Here is a 20,902-nt window from a genome sequence, read left to right as displayed (position 1 = left end):
TAGAACTCACTTGGTAGCCCAGGCTGGCCTCGAACTCACAGAGATCCGCCTGGCTCTGCCTCCCGAGCGCTGGGATTAAAGGCGTGCGCCACCACCGCCCGGCTAGTGATTGGATTTTTAAAGAATTAAACTTTAAAACAATCAGCTGAGTAACAGGTGAGTGCAGAGGCCGGAGCTCTGCATTGCAACAGGCTGTTTCTGCAGCTGAGTGCGTTGCAGCATCTGCTTGCTGGAGGCCAGAGCTTTGCCTTGCACCAGCTGTTTTTCTGTTATTTAATATCTTTCAATTCCTTCTTGCTGGCGGCAGGAATGTGGACATTGATCAAAGTGGTGCTTTTAATTACAGAGTTTAATTTTAAGGAAAATGAATGAATGGATTTTTAATATAACTTCTTCAATCATTTACCTCCACTTACTTAAACGGTTACAGAAAATCAGAAAACCCAAATGAAGGCACTATACTATTCAAAAGGACAAAATTGTTCTCCCTTAGGTGAGCCTGCTTATAAAACTGTATATTCGGTGTGCTAGGAAATGATAAAGTGGGGACAAATGATTGCTTTGGGGGAGTTATAGAAGCATCAAGTGTTTTTCATGTCTTTTAATTAAGCATATACTTGCTATACCCAGCTTCCTCCTCAAACTCAAGAAAAGTCTTCCAGAACACCTCAACACCCCACAGTGGTTGACTCTTTTCAAGTTAGTGGGACTCTGGTATAACAGTCAGACTTCTCAAGTCATGTCAAGAGAGCACAAAGTTTTTGTCGAATTCTTTAATCAGTCCACTGTCTCCAAAGGGGGAGCAGCATACAGTTTGCAGCAAGACACAGTAGCACCAGCATGGACTCAATGCAAACAGCACTGAGTCTGCTCAGGTGAGGCAGGCTGGGTGAGCCTTCTTTAACTTCTCTGAGTTTCTGATTTCTCATCTATAAGATTTGGAAAATAATGTGCACTATACACACTTGTTAAAGGATTAAATGAGACATTTTGTTCTAAAGTACCTGACATAACCACGCTGCACATGCTTAATATACATTATTTTCCTTTCCATTTTCCCCTTCGTGTGCATATATACTGGCAACATCAATTTCTTCTATGTGTGGAGCCGATGCTGTTAACTTTATTAAGCAAGCTTTTTCCATTAAGCATTTATCCTTATTCATTAGCTTGGAGGACTGGCACACAAAGATATTAAATTATTTACTCAAGTTTAATGAATGAAATTGAAAACCTTTTTCCCCTGCTTAACATGAATGCGCCCTTTTCAGTATGCAGAGCCTTGTTGCATTTATTCAGAAGCTATTGCCGAGTGCTTAGTTTGTGACACAGGATTAATGAGGCCGGAGACATGGCATTGGTCACCGTGGCGACCAAACTAGCTTTGCTCTGTTCTGAGCTCCAACAACGGATATAGGATGCTTAGCTCTAGCCTTCAGTATATAGTTGGGTGTTCTTTTTCATATATCTGACTCTCCATTGCTGCTTCCAATTACTCCCTAATTCCCTTGAAAATAAATAAATAAAAAGAACATCCCTAGTTCTTTAGCTTCTTCAGCTCTTCTACCTAACCTCCCGCCTGAATACATTTATCTCCCCATCAGCTTCTGTAGATTCAGACACCTGAATCACATTTTCCTTCAGTTCGTAAATGTCTGCCATTCTTTTGGGTGTCTAACACATGCAGCTGACCAGAAGCCCTGGTCTCTCAGACTTTGGTTCTCATTCCCTTCAGCGACTTTCTCTCCCCTCTGACTGCTACTCACAGTCGAGCCTGGACTGCCATTACTGAAGCCAGTTGCTCTCTCACAACCACCAATTCACACGTCCAATTCTCTGACTTCACCTTCCATCTTTACAGCTTGCGTGCTTACTATTTGTTATAACCGCTCTGGGAATTTGTTCATTCTCCTCTGCATCCTCTTTGTCCACCAGGAGTTCCTTATTTTCAGCCCATTCCCTCCAGATAGTTCCGTGTCCCCGCATTTCAGCCCCTCTACTGCCAAAACTTTAAATTCCCCCCACGTGATCATAGCGTCCACGCTGGGAGTGGCACTAAACGGGAGGGAGCCGAGGCATAGTCTCAGTACCTGCTCCCAAGCAGCTGAATGCCATGTGGCAAGAACCACACTGTTGCTGTGGTTCCCTCAGAACAAGATTGGTACCATCACAAAGGGCAGCAGGAAAGTTTAGCTGGCCCCTGTAGGTGGCCCAGCATTTGTCCCCAAACATATTTCTTACTCTCTAAAATCAGCATCCCAAATGTCTTCTCCCAGTATTTAATCCTTGTCCTTCCCCAGTTTCCTTATGACTTGATTTGCTAAGAAAATGCCATGCAAATGGAGACTTCTTCAGACTCTGACAGCTCATCTATCAACTCCCCATCCTCCCCCTTTTCCACTCTAGGTCCTGATACAAGTGGGGTTTTCCTCTCTAAAGGCAGTCTTGTACCCTCTCTGGACCTCATTCCCCAAACTTCTCAGAAACCTCACATCATAAATATCCCTCCCTCCTTCCTGTCTTCAAACTTTGAACACTGAGTAGAATTTCCATCATTTTTTTACGTCCAGGTGTTACATAAAAAGAAAAGGAACACCTCCCTCTCTCTTGCCTCCTCCTCAAAATACTTTTTAAAAGTTCTGTTTATTCTCATGGACAACCTTGCTTTAGTAATCAGCATCCTCAGTTCGGCTTCTGTCTCTCAATTTTTGCAATATTCAACACCATCCGTGATACCAGACCAACAGAAATCTTTGAATCCCCAGCTTATTAGATCTCAGAGTAACACTGGGTGTGTCATATCATACTTCTCTCCTCTGGCAAGCTAATCCACATGGGAAAGAAGCAAAGAGTACAATAACTGAATGGCGGACTGCGTCCAACTTCTCCAGGACTGGTCATGGGGTACCTTTAACTATACTCTTCCCCAAGAGCTAGTCCTTGTTCCGGCCTGAAGACTTAACACAGATCCAATAGTCAACATGCAAAATGCACTATGCATTTAGCTATGCTAGAAAAAAACAAGAGTTGTGTCCTCATGAAACTTACAAGTAGACATTAATCAAAGAATTAAGCACATGTAAGTACCATAAAAGAAAACTACAATATCCTATGAGAATAGAACAATGTCCTGTGGGAATATAGAACATAACATGTGATTTAACAGTGCTCTTGGATAACTTGGAATGAAAGGCTCTTTTCAAGCCTCACACAGGAGCAGATTTTAGCTTGGAGAAAAGGAGGGGTTAATATCCTGGAGTGTAGGTGTATTTACTACGTTTGCACTATCTGAGACCCATCACCTAGTATACTGGCAATTTGGCATTAAACTTCTAGGAAGAAGCCAGTTATATTTTTTTCTTTAGGGAATATATCCAGGAAAAAAAATTCTCAAATGATTAATCTAGCCAAATTCCCCAGAGTGGGTGAAGCTAATAATTAACAAACTTCCGTTGGATTTCAGTCACTCCATCTTAGATGCAAGGGGACAGCCAGAGGTTCTCAGACAATCCAGACGGTCTGGAGCAAGCCTTTCAGAAAGCAAGCACAGTGGTACAGACGTACAGGACAGGAAAGCAGCCGCAGCAGCAGGGCAGGGGACTAATAGTCCAGCGATAGCAATTTGCAGTGGAGGATATATAAAAGCAGGAAAGAAGTCATGCAGAAAAAACATTCAGGAACATTTCCCAGAATTGACAGAGAAGTATTGTGGGGGTTGGAAGGACCCAGGAAAGTAGATGAAAAGAGATGCATCCAGGCAGACCCTTGTGGAATTCCAGACCCTACACTCTGCAGGAAAGAATATCGAAGGTCACAAGCAAAGGCTGAAAAATTAACTGGCTTCAGATTTTCCAGCTACCTCTTGAAACACAGAGGACATGGAGGAATGCTATTATTCTGCTAGAAGGAAGTAATTATGAACCTGGGCTTCTCTGTCCATCAAGGATAAGCAGTTGCCTTGAGTGGTGTTTAGCATCTCCAGCGTGATTTCTCAGAACTCTCATTAAGGATATGGTCATCTCAAAAAGCAACCAACAAAGATTTTTAAAAGGTGTGATTTGGGGAGGGGAACTCTGACCTGAAGAGAACAGGGAGGTCAGGATGAAGGAAAGGTCTCCAGGACGACAGCGGTTCCCAGCCCAGACAGGAACAAGACTAGAGGATCTGGAAGGGACTTTTTCCCCCGGGAAATGAAGTTGATTAAAATACTCACCGAGGTTAAATATCTTTGTAAAAATGAAACTTAGAGCAAAAATGGGCTTAAAATATCAGTGAGTACATAGAAATCTAAGCAAAAAAAGACTAAATACGGATTTTTTTTTTTTAGAGACATTTTTATCCTAGTTAGTAGCAAGCTTCGTGGTTATTGCAACTACCTTGGTAACCTGGGAACAGGAAAGGACCTAATGCAGACAGGTGTCTCCAAAAGAGAAAAAAGACACAACCTCATCATGCCACTATAGTTCTGATTGCCACAAAACTTACATTGTTACATCTTTTCTGTTTTCATACGTAAATAAATGGTAGTTATCTGGCAATATATAAACACCAGACTAATCAAACTAGAGAAGTAAAAGCAGCTACCTCTAAGGAAAAAAAATAATCATGTATTGCATTTTTCATAATGGACCTTGAGTTTAATATCTTAATACTTTTCAGATAGCTTGGATTCTCCCATCTCCTTTATTACATACATCTTCTGGATTTCTTTGATTTCGTGTGAAATTATAAATTATCTTCTCCTACTACTGCAGTTTCTTATTTCTAGTATATAGAAATCCGATTGGTTTGTTAGTAGAATGATTGGAAATGTAAGACAACTGCTAAACTCAATTATTAATTCTAACCATTTGATGGTAGATTTCCTCAAGTTTTTTTAATGTAAACAAACATAATTGCATGAAATAATGGCAGTTTTTCTCCTTTTTGTTCCTTATACATTATTTATTCTTCTTTTCTCTTTATGCTGAGACCCCCACCACCACCACTCCTCCCAGGACAGAGTTGAAGATGTGGAAGAGATGTGGGAAAAGTAGCCTTCATTCGAAAAAGGAGGCTTTGTAAGGTCCACCACTGAGGGACCACTGACTTTCCACCCTCTGCTGAAGGCTGTGTTCTGCACAGGGTGGGGTGATTCTCACAAGGGATACCGTGGGGCTGGAGAAACTGCTGTCTGCTGGGTATGAGATAGGGCCCAGCAACTTATTCCTTCAGTTCTCTCACTCAGACCAGGAGACAAGGTGAAAGAAGACAGTCTTCCGAAGACAGGGCAATTTAGAGACGCTCTGCCGTCTGACAGAGGAAGGTCCCCGAGCAGGCAGCAGCCGCGAATGCCATTGCCTATCACTTACTGTTTGTTTCTCTTTGTGCAATGAGAGATTTTTTTTTCCCTTTTGTGTTTCCTTAAATTTTTATTTTTTAATGGTGATTTATAATTTCCTTTAAAATAATTCTAACATATAATGGCAACTTAAAGAAAAAAATGAAATTCACATTGCCTACAATACAGCAGAAGTGGCAAGCATCTTTGGGGTGGCCTGCAAGTGAATGAGGTGGCCAGATTTGTGCTGCCACAGTGCACAGCACAGGCAATGGGAGGGTGTGTGCAGCCCAGCACAGCACAGCAGTGAGGTGGGGAGAGAGACGTGTGGCCAGCGGGTATGTGCCTGTTTCCTTAGCAAAAGGAAGCCTTTCTAGGCTGTGTATCACTGATGGGGGACTCTCCTAAGTAAGTGACTTGTATTTGTGTGGCACCCGGGAGCAGAGGGTGGTCTTTCTAAAGGCAGGGTCTTCTTTACATTGCCATACACTACATCCTGTTAGAAGGCATTTGAATTTTTATAGCTTTCCTCAGGTAACAAATTTTCCTCCTACTGTCGGGATTTGCTTCATGTGGTGCAAAGCAAGCAGTGTTCATTTTCCTCTCAGGAAAGGGGATGGATAGAAATAATGTACTGCTTAGGAGCCAGCCAAACCTGACCCGACTCTCTTTATTCATAGGGAAATGCAGGAAGCAAAGAACAGACATTTTCGCTGAGGTAAATAAGCCCTCTCAACTGATGAACGCCATTATACTAACACCAAAGGAAACAAAGGCCAGAAGATGGCGGCATTAAGTAGAAAGGCAAACAGAAAAATAGCAGGCAAAATCCAGCATGGGACAAAGCCGCTCCGCAACAGTGAAAAAACGGGACAAAATCCTTTAAGAGAAAATTGCATGCAATTTTTTGGACTCAATTAGCCTTTTCCACAAAGAGCACTTTCCCACAAAGAGCCCATTAAATAGCAAATGAAATTACATCGGTTTTCAGTTGCCATGGTACTAGTCCTCCCTCTAATGGACTGCTCTGGTCCTGAGTTTCCTTATAGCCTGGCTTATTTTCCTAGCCGATGGGGATGTACTGTCTCCATTCCCTCTGTCCACTCGTGAAGAGATGTATGTGACTTCTTCCCCCAAATGCCTGCAGCATAATCCCAGGAAAACAGGATTCAACCATCCACCAAATTCCCTGGAGACCAGGGGTGTGAAACTGACCAGAGGCTTCCTTTCATTAGCTGTCAACATGACAATTTGCGGTAATTCCCTAGTGGAGCGTGCAGCCATGTACTCAGGGTTCCTGGAGCTGTACTCCCACCAAGGATTGTCTGACAAGTGCTGCCCCATGGGCTGAGGACATAAAGATGCCCAGGGAGTTCATTCCTCAGGGTCTTCTAAAGTCTGCAGACTGGAGGACTGGCCCACAGCACTTACCTACTTTTCCTTCATCCAAAGAAATGGAAAACAAAACAAACAGACAAACAAGCAAAAACCAAAAGACGAAAAACAAAACTTCTCCAATTATTTCATTTGCAATTTTGTTTTTCTAAGGATTCCTATTTGCCAGGTGTCATACTTCAAAATAGGTAGAAAGAGCTAGAGCTCAGGTGGAAAAATGATTGCATGAGGCCCAGAACTGCATAAACTCACACGTGGTAGAAGTAGGGGAAACAGAGGCTCAGGGTCATCCTGGGTTCCATACTAAGTCAGAGGACAGCCTGAGCTACACAAGACCCTATCCTAAAAAACGTCATAAAACCAAGGGTCTTAACTTATAGATGTGCCTTAAAAAAATTACTTAGGGGCCAGAGAGATGGTTCAATAGGTACATGATGAACCCACATGATGCTCTCTGACCTCTACACAAAAACAATATGGTACGTGTGTGTGTGTGTGTGTGTGTGTGTGTGTGTGTGTGTGTGTGTATGTGCGCACATGCACACACACACACAGTAAACAAAGATTACAAAAACTTAGATACTATTAAATATTAACTTTGATAATGTTTGATAAATAACTTAGATATTATTTCCTGATACACATAGTCACATGTAATTTTTAGAAAAATATATCTATACAGTTCATACTCCCCTATAAAAGGCTATTTAAAAATCTTTAAACATTAACCAAAGCCAGTGGCCCACGCCTGTAGTCCCAGCACTCAAGAGGTTGAGACAAGAGGAGTCCTACAGATTAGAAGCTACCTTAGAATGAGTGCCAGACCAGCCCGAGCTATGATGTGAGACCCTATATGAATAGATAAATAAATAATGCAATGAAACCTGTCCATATAAAGAAACACTCTTGGACACAGTTTAATGTGTGCTTGGGATGCAGAGAGCATAGCAAAATATTCTACTAAGTAGACAAGTATTTTTAAAATTTTAGTAATATACATGATTCTATGGTGGTGAAAATAAATCAGCTATATCTTGGAAGTTCCAGCATACAGTTTGCAAACTGTATGTGTTTTAAGTTATTTCCTTACTCAATCAAAACTGCTAACACAAAAGTATTAAGTGGATGTGTGGCAGCTACATCGTTCTGAAGACCTGCAGGATGTGACCAAGCCCGGTCCTAAGCTCATGCTACACGTGTTCATATTGCCTTTTCTGTTCTCTCTGAATAGCCTTGTTTGGAGGGGATTACTAAAGCATGAATTTGAGGCTGTGAAAAAAATAGGAGCCCCAGATCATAAGGCTGCCTGTCCAAAATTAATGCCTCATCCCAGAAGCAGGGTTCCCGAGCTAAAGCTGATGTGGGTTGTCAGGATTCCCCCCAGTGTGTGAGATGAGCCTCGCCCTAGCTGCGGCTCTCTCCGGCTGACAGCTGCAGAAGGGAGCATCATCCGGTGGAGATGCAGCAGCTGCTAGGCAGCCCAGGCTCCAGTAGATGGCCCCACAACCACGCTTACACGGAAGCACTAATTAGACTCAGTGAATTACTTTAAAAAGAAGGAAAAAAAGGACATGAAGTGGGAAAGGGAATTTATAAAGGGTAATTGGGGGGATTTAGAAGGAGAAAATCGATGGTGGGCATCATTATATTTTATCCTATGCGTGTATGAAATTCTAAAAGTTTAAAGATAGGAAATGAGTGTGTGAGTGCAGACAGATCACAGCTTGCATGTTCCTACCACTCTTGCTAACAGAATAGCAGATCTATAATTTCTTATGATACAAAATCTAAAGTTTAAACTAATATAAAAAATGAGACAAATTTAAAACTCAATCTAAAATGAGTGAGGAAGTAAATATAAAATGTGGAGGTGCCTGAGCATAGGATCTGAGGGAGCTGGAAAGCTGACCCATCCACCAACCCCCCACCCCAGCCCCCACCCCACCACCCCACCCCCACGCACCCCCAGCTCTCCTCTCTCTCTCTCTCTCTCTCTCTCTCTCTCTCTCTCTCTCTCTCTCTCGTTTCTCTGCCACTGTCTCTCTCTGTCTTTCTGTCTCTCTTCTTTGTCTCTCTTTCTTGCTCTGTCTCTCTCTGTCTCTGTCTCTCTCTGTCTTTCTGTCTTTCTCTCTGTGTGTCTTTCTGTCTCTGTCTTTCTGTTTCTCTCTCTCTCTCTCTCTCTCTCTCTCTCTCTCTCTCTCCCTCTCTCTCTTGATCTGTTTCTCTGCCACTGTCTCTCTCTGTCTTTCTGTCTCTCTTCTTTGTCTCTCTCTCTGTCTCTGTCTCTCTCTGTCTCTCTGTCTCTCTCTCTCTCTCTCTCTCTCTCTCTCTCTCTCTCTCTCTCCCCACACTCAGCCTTTCGCTTGCCTGCCCTCTCTCATTCTTTCTCTTCCTCCCTCTTCTCGTCCCTTCCCCCTCCCTCCTCAGGAAGCAGCAGCCAGGCTGATGGCCCCCCTTCATTCCCATAGTTTGAGAAGCTCCTTCTAGGACCTCTGTCGTCTTACTATACTTCTTGAGTAAATTTTTCTTGCATTCCTCCCCACGCTCATGGAAATGTCTACCTTTCCTGCTCTCCCTCATCTTTGCTGATGACTTTGGACAGCATTGTTGAGGGGGAACACATCTTACCATCACCAAATCCAGCCCGGCGTTGGAAAGCATCTTTTATGGCGTACTTGTTAAAAATGGAGATGCGTGTCGTCATCTCCAGATTTCATCCTATCTCAGCTTTAGAAAACTGGATCCTTGAAAGCTTGCTAAAGTAACCCCAAAGTACCCATCCTCAGCAGTTTTCCTTTGGCCTCCCTGTAGTCCTTTATCCAGGTTGCAGACAGTACCCTCCTGGGGCCTCCCCCAGCCCAGTCATCACAACCAGACTCTGCTTGCACTGGGTTTTCCAGGCAAAGTTCCCTCAACAGTCACCAGCATATTCACTCCCAAACACTCATTTACTCCCTACCCAGTCTAATCTATCTTCCACACCATTTCATCAAACTAGTTTCTGTTTTGTTTAGTTTTGTTGTTTTTTTTTTAAATCAATGTTAATCTGCTTTAAGGAATATCTCATTTAACCTTGGTAGCTTTCCCTGTAGGTGGCTAGTCCCTGCTTCTCAACAAACTCACCTCTTTCTTCGTCCTGTTTCCCTGCAAGCAGGCTCAGCCCTCCAACTTCTCTGTCAGTCCATCCCACTCTCCTTCACTGGCTCCTCCTTACACTTTGGCTGTTTGAATGTTAGCATTTATCATGAACTAGACTCCTTCTTTTTTCGTTTATGCTATTGCTTCTTGTGTTTTTTCAGATATTTCTCATTGATTCTCATTATAGCCTGAACTGGCCTGAAAACGTGTCATCCTCCTGTCTCAGTCTCCCAGGTGCCAGAACTCTTAAATTACAGGACTGAATTAGTTACATAGTTTGGGAGCCCTTGTCATGGGGGGGGGGGGAGAGAGAGAGAGAGAGAGAGAGAGAGAGAGAGAGAGAGAGAGAGAGGAAGAGAGAGAGAGGGAGGGAGAGAGAGAGAGAGAGAGAGAGAGAGAGAGAGAGAGAGAGAGAGAGAGAGAGGGAGCAGGAAAATAAAAAAGGGAAACACATGATGGGATTATGTGCAAACTGTGGATCTGATAAAGGACTTGTATCCAGAATAACCAAGCCACAAGCAGCTCATTCATTAAAAAAGGAGCAAAAGACATAAACAGATATTTCTCCAGGTGAATATTCATCTGTCAAGTAAACATATAACAACACTCACATCACCCTTAAGGAAATTCAGTCTAAAACCATAACGAGACAGTGTTACATATTTATCAGAGAGCTAAACTTTTTGCTAATATCTTACTTTATCAATTTTGGCAAGAATAGCAAGCAATTGGAGTTTGCACACATTGCTGGTGGAAATAGAAAACGGTCCAGCCACTTTGGGAAACAGGGTATCACTTCTTATAAATCGACCATCCATCCCATCTTCTCACCCCTAGATATTAATAACAAGGAAATCGAGTATGTTCAGCTATAGGAATCTACATGCAAGTACTTACATCCGTGGATCTCCAAAGTCGATAGGCCCTTGCCTGAGAAATGTGCAAACTGCATTGCATGTCTACATGGGATTCTATCTGGCAAACAACAACTGCTTGACCCAGAGAAATCTTTAACACTTTATAATAGTTCACTCCTAACATAGACAGTGTTTTCCCCTGGGTAGCACTTCCCTATTTTATAATTAAAGTTTATTTTGCTACTATTATATCCTCTGCTACTGAAATATGTATACATATACGTATATTCATGTATACATCTATACATATATATATAAGTTGAGAGCAGAAACAGTTTTCTCTTTGTCATCACAATACTTGATGCATAAGGGCTAAATACCACACATCAACATAACTGAAAATCAATATACTTCTTACACTTAAAAATTAAGATTCAGTGTGATAATCACTGAATGACCTCAGTGGGCAATACACACATACTATAAAACCATCAAAAATGTAAATAGTCATGTATATGATGATTTCAGACCTGAATCAGGCTGAACGTGCCATCACATTGCCTGAGGCAAGAAGAGATGACCAAGGCCCCAAACCATGTGTGTATGAACACACACAATAAACCATGTGCGTGTGAACACATGTCAGCCACCCAGTAAGTCTTACCTCGAGACACCAGTTGCTTGGCGCAGAGGATGGAGTTTGGTGTCGTGCAGAAGTGCAAAGCAGTGTGTCCACTCAGGGAGTAGCAGTTGAGCTTTGCCCCACGGTCACAGAGAACCTTCACGCACTCGAGGTTGGCCATTTCACAAGCCACGTGCAGAGGGGTCTTCCCGTTGGGCCGGCAGTTGATGGTGGCATTGTGGTCCAGCAGGACCATCAGGCACTCCACGTGACCCAGCAAGACTGAGAGGTGCAGGCCAGTTGCCCAGGAAGACTTCAGCTTATAACTGGGCAGCCAATAGCCTGAGAAAAAAAGGAGAGGAAGTTTACCTTTGGCCAGTGTCTCTCCCTGTCCTGTGGGGATTTTAACAAGGTGTTTTATTTTGGTCACATCTATAAAATGGAAGGGAAGATAGACCAGGAGTTTGCCCCTGGCAACTGACCAGACGCTCAGTGCCTTGTTCTGAGGACTGCCGTGGATCAGGCTTTCTCCAGCTCTTGCCCTCTCTGCTGCTCCTAGTCCCCTGTCCCTTTACTTAGGCTTCCTAGATCTCAAAAGCACATTAGCTCACAACTGCAGTGTGTGTGGTTGCACTTTATTTTTACAGCCTATGCTACGTGAATGCATTCTAAGAACTTTTTTTAATTTCAAGTCATTTTCAGTTTGTTTGAATCATTCTGAAGCTTATAAATTTTATTCATGTCCATTCTTCAGCCCTGTATGTACAGTTGTCAGTCAGTGTGTGATTTGATTGGATTTTTTTTTTAATATTTTGCCTGCCTGTTGGTTTATCCGGTATCTCTTTCTGAAGAAAAACATGGGGTAAATCACACATTTTTATTCAAGATTCCTTTAATGATCTACAAAATAATGGCAAAGGGGGAAATGATAAGTAAAAGAGGTTCATAAATTAAAAATTTGGTGCTCACACTGAAACAGCATTGTAAGGTTGTCTGAACTTCCTAACAGCCAAAAACAAACAAGGAACTTGAATGTGTCACATACATAACTGTGCCCAAATTAGGCACAATTTAGTCAAGAGAACAGTCCCAAGATCTAAGATCTTAGACAGACTATTCTCACTACATAAAATTTTTCTTCCTCCTTTCTTCTGATCCAGCTTTTTGAAAGAGGGTCTCACTGTGTAGCCCAGATGGGTCTTGAACTCACAGCAACCCTCCTCCCTCTGCTTCCCTAGCAGTGGGACCTCAGGCATGCTCCATCACACTCAGATCATCCCAACTTCTTGTACTCATTATTCCTCCACAAGCAACGTGTGATGGCACTTTCTCTAACTCTCAGAAAGGAGCCGGTTCTGAACCGGAAAGCCAAAGTGTCCTTTGCCTGCTTTCTGGTAGCAAAGATACCATCATGCTGCAACTGATTGGAAAGTCATGCCTGCTCCCACATAGGATAGAAAAAAAAAATGATCCTGGAAGAAACAGCAGAGAGCTGATTAAGAAAACACCATTTTGATGTAAAATCAAAGAAACACATGATAGGAAGACCATCCAGCCCAATCTTCTCATTTTCCAGACGAGAAGATGGCCACTTTCTCAGCCTGCTAGAGCCACAAATCACCTGCTTCAGTTCAATCTCGTGGACTGGGTATATCTGCCACATGGGGTTTCCATCTGTATTTGTCTTTGTGGAAATGGTATAGGTTTAGCTCTAAGCCTTTGATACAGATCAAAAAAGTGGGGGTGGAGGGAGATGCTCCTAAATGCATCCGTAAACATGCCACATTGCTGGCATGGAAATGCATTTGTTTGTTTATGGTGTTCCTTATTCCTAAATTCCTGCAGCCCCAATAGAATTTTCCTTGCCCGTTTATTATATGGACCAGTCAGTCATGCTTGGCTTTGGAACAGTCAGTCCCATCTATGTCTCTTATAATCATAACTGTTCACTGTGAAATTAGGCTCACAGACCACCGGATCCTGGAATTTCACCAAGCCGAAAGTGGAACTGCTTCTAAAAACCCACTTCTTCTACATGGCATCTGTGTATTTGGGAGACAGGAAGGCACCTTCTGCTGCCCTGAGAGGCCTTACCATGGGACAGATGACTGAAGGCTCAGGCTATGCTTACGTCTGCCTTTAATCTGCACTTTAGAACTTTGGTGGTAGAGTTGGAGATGGGGTCGGGAGAGTCTGGATAACTCAGCCTGCAGCAAAACAGGAAAGCAAGCTGCACTGAGCTGAGGAAACACAGGCCTTAGCAAGGAGTCCACCCTTAAAACCAAGCTGGAGCACAGGTTCTCCAGCAAGAATGGAAATAAGTTCACTTATCCTCATGGAGCACCAGATCTGAGGTCATGGGAGCTTCCGAAACCAAAGATGGTGTGTGCCAATTCGTGTGCTATTGTTAATGTTGATATGTCAAAAGACCAGAATTTGCTCATGCATGTGTGCCTACAACTACCAATAGTCACAGCATGCCAGGAGCAAGTGAATTTACTGTGTACACTAGTCCTTTCTCTTATAGCACACTCTTCCCAAGGCATCCAAACCTAGAATGTGATTTTCTCTTCATGTTTACCTTCGGAAGGTAAACACTGCTCTGTGCACTTCTGCAGAGGTAAGCTGCCAATGAACTGCGTGCTCAGACTGCACAAGGGGAAGGCTGGAGAGGAAGAGGAGGACAGAGTCCACTGGGGGAGGGTGTGAAGAAGGTACTGCCTCCTTCTGGGGAAAGCCGCTCAGATTCCCGTATATGCAAGCTGCAGACATGGGCACCTGTTCAGGAAAGCTTGGCTTCAGCAAGGGGTTCAACTGAACAGAGGCTGAGACAGGAGCAAGGCTGTTCCCTACACAAAAACCCCACTCTGGACCCCGAGTGCAAGCCATGCACACAGGGATCTGTAGCATCCACTGTCATAGCGCTTCCTCATACCGAGACATGTCATCTGCTTATGCCATTCATCTTCAGTGCATCACGTGTTATCTGTGCCCAGGGGGCTCAGAGTCCTGGCAGAGCCTCTGTGAAGCATACTTAGTGTGGGTAAAAACAAAATAGTGGAACACACCCATATAACCGATGGTGGAGAGGCCAAGCTCTCTAAGACTGCTGCTAGACACCCACATTGGCTCCACAACTCAGGTGTAGCACGTGGTGCTGTGATAAATACGGCCAGTGTCTTTGTGATATGCTTACTTGTGCCAAAAGCAGAATAGGTAAGGAAAATGTGATTTTTTTTTTGTAGACACCATGGAGCTTTCCTTCAGCCATAAAAGGGAATAAAGTTATATTGTTTGCAGAAAATAGATCTGCCTGGAAATTATCACAGTAAGGCGGTCTCAGAAAGGTAATACTTTTCTCTCTCATTTGTGCTACCTAGATGTCATATAGTATATATAGTTATGATACATATAAATATATATTCTATATTTAGTACGGACTCAATGAAGTAGAAATGAAATTGTTCAGGGGAACAAAAGAGATTAATGAGAAGAGAAAAAAGGAGGAGGGAAGACAGAGAGAACGGGGCGGGACAGAGGAGACTATGTTTAGCATATCATATACACCTGTAAGGAAGAAACAACTTTAAAAGTAACAAAAAACATTTTTTTTAACTCTCAAACTCCAATCTCCACGCCCCCAAATTCGTCAAAGCTGCCTCCAATCTGCAGTTCTGCCCGACACAGCTAAAAATGGTAAAGAAGTTTTAGAAGTTTCACCCTTTCAAAACCTTTGCACAACTAACCCTCTTGTGCACACTTCTGAAAGTTTTATTTAAACCTGAAACTGAAGTCGTAGGTCTGCAAGGCTAGGCAGAAAGCCCCCTCACCCAAGAAACTTGGTGAGGATGGAAGGCTTATGGCCCACTTTTGAAAAAGAGCATTGGTTTGGCTCCAGTGCTCGGAGAGGACACACATCTCTGGTTAAACTAAAGCTAAGCCCAGGCTCTGCAACAGTTATCAGTGCTAACGGTATCCAAGGAAAACCAGCCCCACGCTGGAGAAGCCTCGGGCTGCCGACAAAGCTTGCACACACTGCTGCAGCTGGATTAGCAGACATTTACTCTGACCATGTCCAGGTATTTACACAGCCATGAAAGATTATAGGCACAAGCGCGATTCTGGGCTACTGGTTTAATAACTAATATTCTCAGGATAATTCTCAGAGGCTTCCTAGAGAATGGGAGAGGAAAGCAAGCTTGAAATACAAAGTTTTAAAAAGAGAAACTTTTCGAGCACCTAGGAAGAAGGAAGTCCCCTGGGTCGGTAAGAGGAACAGAGGAAAGTAACTTCCTAAAAACAAGAGAAAAACAGGTGAGAACGAGATTATTTATTAAGAACAAAAAGCTCCTGTGGTAACTTTGGACATCAACTGCTACTTAAGAAAGTAGATAGAGTACCTGCCAGAAACTTTTCAAGTGGAAACGAATTCGTTGGTTATTTTAATTAAAAATACGACTACCATGCAAGGGACCAGAAGAGGCTGTGGGTCATAAATGAAGTACTTAAAGTGTATTACACTGATTAATAAAGGGTGTTCATTAACCTTACTGGCTAGGGAGCTTCATACCAGAGACATAGGTTTGATATTCTGCCTGTCTCATTAGGGAGCCAAAACATACAACTACAGAAGAATTGAAGTATATAGCTGGGGAAAGCTTTAAAAACAGCCTTGAAGACATCTGTCCATGGTTCCAGTACATAGGCTGACAGTGGGAACCAGAGTGATGGAGAGAGAGCCTTAGAGATTTCTCCTTCATTTCACTTTACCCTAAATAGTTTCTACTTATCTCAGAACAAACTATGGCATGACATCCCTTAACTATTCAACTGTTAGTCACATCCAGTAGTTAAAAATTCACTTGGGTATTCATGATTTCTTTGTGTCATTGTATTTTAAAGAGATTATCTGGGGCCGTCGAGATGGCTGAGTTGGTGCTTGCTGCCAAACTTGAGAATCTGAGTTTGAACCTCGTGACTCACATGGTGGAAGGAGAGAACCCCAAAGTGTCTTCTGATCGCCACAATATGTTGTGGTACACTTGCACGCACTAAATAAATTCTTAAAAGTAAAATGATTGTCCAGTGGATGATATTTTGCTTTTTTTCTACGCTTTTAAAACCACCCATCTCGGCCTGTCGTTCCCTGGGAATTGTCTCTAATGCCGGCTAATAGGTTTTGGTTGTTAGTTTTACAAAGTGAGAGAAGGGGGCTTTTTAAAAGAACAAACCGGGAATTTATCTGAAGATTTCACGATAAAGCGAAGAACGGCAGGGTGTGGGGAGAGAGTGGTATCTGACTTTAAGAACAAATGTTAAGTGCGATAAACTCCCGGCACAGACTGAGAATTCCTATGGAGGCTGCTTCAAGTGTGGCCTTCACTGGTGAAAGCTTGTGAAGGAGAAAGACCCAGAACAGCGAGAAAAAAGAACCCTCTGACCCAATACCTCACTCTCCACTCCTCATAAAATGCACAGTCTTTTAGCGGAGTCATCTTTTAATGACTGGTGCACTTAATACATTTTAGACTAGAGTCAGGGGATATTTACACTCTAAGTCAATTTCTTTGCCAGTGGAGTTCTGAGTTCTGAGTCCAGCACTCACACACTGATCTTGACGTTTGATGAGACATGCTATATTTAGTAACCAATTCAACCACTTTTTGAAATTCTGTGGAAAGGGATGTAGTGTGTTTTAAAGGAAACTAAGATCACCTGAAGGTTGATTGCAGACCAGCTAACCGCCTGTGGATAATAGACTGTTGAATACAGAATCATATTTTCAGCTGTGTAAGAAAGTTTTGAGGTGGCCATATCTGTTGCCCATATTACACTTTGCTTCATTTATTATGTGAATAATACCTAAGCAGGAGATACCCACTCCTTGAGAGTAAACAACTATGTTCCCTTTCTGAGAGTGGATAGGAGTGATGCAGCTTCTCCCCTTCTTTTATAAAAGTGAATCAAACTGCGCAGAGGTGTCTTGTGGACTTTTCTTGTTCACTTTTAGGAGTACAGCCTTTCCGTGTACTTAAAAAAAAAATCAAAGAGTAACATGTAGCCTTTCAACATCCCCAAAGTCTGCTTTTACTTAATGAAAAAAACGTATCAGAAACTGTAACCCAGCCACACGTCCTTCAAAGCCACACAGAGGTGGCTCCCAGTCCTTTAGACAAACCCCAGAAGGAACTGACTGACTAATTAACTACCCAGTTGCAACCGCTCAGTCCCACACTGTTCTGAGAATTCCTTTGTGAGGTAAGACATTGATATCACCACTTAGATCTATTTTACTTGGCCAGGAGCTGGGGTTCTACTTACTGCTTCCACGCCTACCTTAAGAGTGAAAGGGTTGGCACTAAGCCTGCAGGCACATAAAACAAGTTTCAAGTAACTTTTGAGAAAGTGAGAATTTTACCCTAGGCTGTGACTGGAGGCAGAGTCTGACATGTTCATGGTAAACAGAGGAAAGTTAGTTCTGTACACACTGTGTGTGCATGCACTGCTTTCTCGGACAGCCCTGAAGATACAAACCCCAAGTCCCGTTATTTCCAAACAGACACCTACCTAAGACTGGGACTCTTTCCTTTCTTTGCGGGGACAGTTTAAATTTCTGCCCCTGACTGAAAGCCACATTCCACAGCCTGAATGCTAGAAAAACAGTCATCAGCGTAAATAAAAAGTTAGCTCCATGAGGACCACAGGAATTAGCTTGTTCTGACAACTGAAACAGAGTTTCTTCTCATTTGGGGGCTATGACACCAGGAGAAATGTTTATCAAAAGCACACACCTTCAAGTTCTCTTTATCAGAACTTCTGAGCCCTTGTGCTGTCTGAAGGATTTGCCTGCTCTGGAAATGAGAAAAGGTGCTCTTTGCAACTCAGTGTCAAGTAGTTTACCCTCTGGCTTGAATCTTTGTCCTCTTGCATGTGGCACACATAGAAGGGATTTTTGTTTTGTTTTGTTTTTTTAATCGCCATAAAATACACTTAGCATCCAGATAGTATCATTAAATAAAGTCATAAGGTGCAAGCCATCAGATTATGCAGCATATGATTTTTTCCTTCAACAGAATCCCTTCAACTTTGTAAAAAAAAAAAATCATATGCCTTCATTTTTCAGACAAAACAGCAACGACAATTTATTACAAAGCACAAATAAAAGTTGCAGCCACTGTCCTCAACGAGTTTATGCTTCCTCCAGAATTGCAGAGAATTAGCTAGAAATAGATGCTATTATCATTTGTGTCAGGAAATTGCTGACGCTAAGGATTTTGAATGGATAGAAAACAGGTTTATATATGAGCATAAACAACTATCCTTTCCCACCTGGTTTCTTTAGACAGAAATGAGGGTGAACAGAGTATTTCTTTGCAGTATACTCACCAGACAGCCTAACTACTTAAGGTTTCCCATTAACTAGTTGATTTGAGAAATCAGAATGAGTGTTCTAATCAATTTCTGATTTATTAAGCAGGAGTTCTGGGGGAGGGGGAACTTAATAAAAATTTTTCTGTTCTAACTTCTGTTTTCCTAATTTTTTAGGAAAAAAAGCAAAGATTCTGAATTAAACCCTTTAAAATATTTTTGATCTATTATCACAGCCCAGCAGAAAGGAAAAATAAAAGTTAACTTTGTGGTATTTCGACTTCAGCTTTTATTCCTGCACTGAAACCCATTAAAATGATGCAGACCATGAAGGTGCCTACGGCCCAGCTTTCTCCATTCATTAGCTCTCTAAGTGGAGAAGAAAGCCCCCTTTTTCATCCCCACGGACATAGAGATGATATATCTGTAAGTAGCTGTTAGCACAGACTCAGCAGCCTGACCCCCAACAGCCACCCTGCCACACGTACATCTCAGCAGTCTGACCAGAGTCAGGGACATTTTCTTTATCCTATGCCACCACAGTCACAAGAGAAGTCCTAAACACACTGTGCATGACAAATGCAAACACCCAGGGTCCCAAATTGCAGGCACAAGACCGGGAAAGAGCAGTAAACAGAAATTTACGTACAGAAATATGTGCATAATATATAAACCAGCCCAAATGCATCCTAGTTTTAAAAGGAAGGAAAGATAAATATTAGAAATAATTTCTAAACAGACATTAACAATAAGAAAACTGCTTTGAAGACAAAAACTGACCTACTGACCCAAAAATTCATTTTATAACCATTTCATAATTACACCTCTAAAATTTTTACCTTGTTTGTAAGATGCCAAGACCATGTTCTCATCTTCAACTTCAAACACTGTGTCCACATCTATTTGCCTCTGGGTTAAAATATCCTTCAGTTTTTCGAAGTCATTGGACTTTAGAGCATCCAGGAAATTTTTCTTAACTAACTTGGCAGCTCCAGCTTTGCTGATAGGGGCAATGATGCCGTCCATCCTCTGCGCCATGTGGAAGCCGAGCAGTGATTTATCAGGAGAGTAGCACCCAGCACACAGGCAAGGCTGGAGAGTCCACAAACTGCCGGCTAATTTTATCCCAAAGTTATGCTGATCCGTTCTATTTATATAGGGATCATTTCAAACTTCAAAATATCCTCCCAGGCTCTCACTGAGTTTTCAGGTCGTTTAAACTGCAGATACGTAAGCAGTTCCCTTCCGCAGTGCGTGGTGTCGATATGAAGGAAAGCTCCTGTGACACATTTCCGAGCATGAAATGTCACAATTATTTCTTATAAGACCAAAGTGAAAGTGTAAGATTTAAAAAGCTCTTAATGCTCTTCATGTTTTCTCCCCGACAGAAACATCTGGTGCCTGGCTGGAGCTCTAGTGTCTTACTCTGACTATATAATAAGCAAAAATGAGAATTTGTTTCTGTTGTTGATACACGTGCTACTGAAAACCTTTAATGATTTTGTGAAATGAGCCTGTAAAATCGCGCCTAATTATGCACATCTAAAAACAAACAGAAGGTTTGCCAGTAACCAGACTTGAAAATTTTCAATGTTCTGAAAAAGCAGGGTGGGCTAGTGGGGGGAGGGGGGCAACATTTTAGGGGAAAAAAAAAAAGAACTTGCAGAAATGAAACAAGTAAATGCAACAAGTGAATGAACTTTACTGAATCCTGATTTTTTATTTCTCAAATCAATTAGGAAAAGCTGTGTTTGTTTAGACAAATTACAAACACAAATACAGACTCGATATTACTTTTTACTGTGAGATTGTTGATTTGGAAATGTGTGAGTCAGGTATTCAGACTGTGTGAAAGAAAAGTGTTTGTCCTCAACTAATGCAATGCATAATCAATTGGCACGCTGTCTAACACATCCTCTTTTGTTTGTGTGTGTGTGTGTGTGTGTGTGTGTGTGTGTGTGTGTGTGTGTGTGTGTTTTACTGGAGATCAAACCCAGGGTCTCACACAGCCTGTTTTACTGCTGAGCTAACTAAATCCAATACCTCTAAAACTTTTATTTTAAAATAGTTCAGACATATAAATAAGAGAGAGACCAAGAGACAAGAGGCGCAGAGAGGACAGAACACAGGAATCAAACGCAGACAAAGTTAAAAAGTGAAAAATATAATGAGTGATATGCAGGTCCCTATTAGTTTTAATTG

The 20,902-nt window shown here is 42.2% G+C and overlaps 1 protein-coding gene across 1 annotated transcript in view; it reads right to left on the bottom strand.

Moving 5' to 3' along the window:
• Positions 1-19,726, bottom strand: part of Asb4 (ankyrin repeat and SOCS box containing 4) — a 40,520-nt gene extending 20,794 nt beyond the window's left edge. Inside the window, exons 1-2 of the mRNA XM_059256505.1 lie at positions 19,540-19,726; positions 11,375-11,674 (exon numbers count right to left, since the gene is read on the bottom strand). Of these exons, the coding sequence (XP_059112488.1) occupies positions 11,375-11,674; positions 19,540-19,726 (487 nt within the window). The remainder of the gene's footprint in view (positions 1-11,374; positions 11,675-19,539) is intronic.
• Positions 19,727-20,902: the final 1,176 nt, after the last annotated feature.

This window comes from Peromyscus eremicus, chromosome 3 (genome assembly GCF_949786415.1).
Source record: "Peromyscus eremicus chromosome 3, PerEre_H2_v1, whole genome shotgun sequence".
NCBI classification, from domain to species: domain Eukaryota; kingdom Metazoa; phylum Chordata; class Mammalia; order Rodentia; family Cricetidae; genus Peromyscus; species Peromyscus eremicus.
Note: the sequence above shows the minus strand (reverse complement) of the source record. Positions and strands in the feature narration are given on the sequence as shown.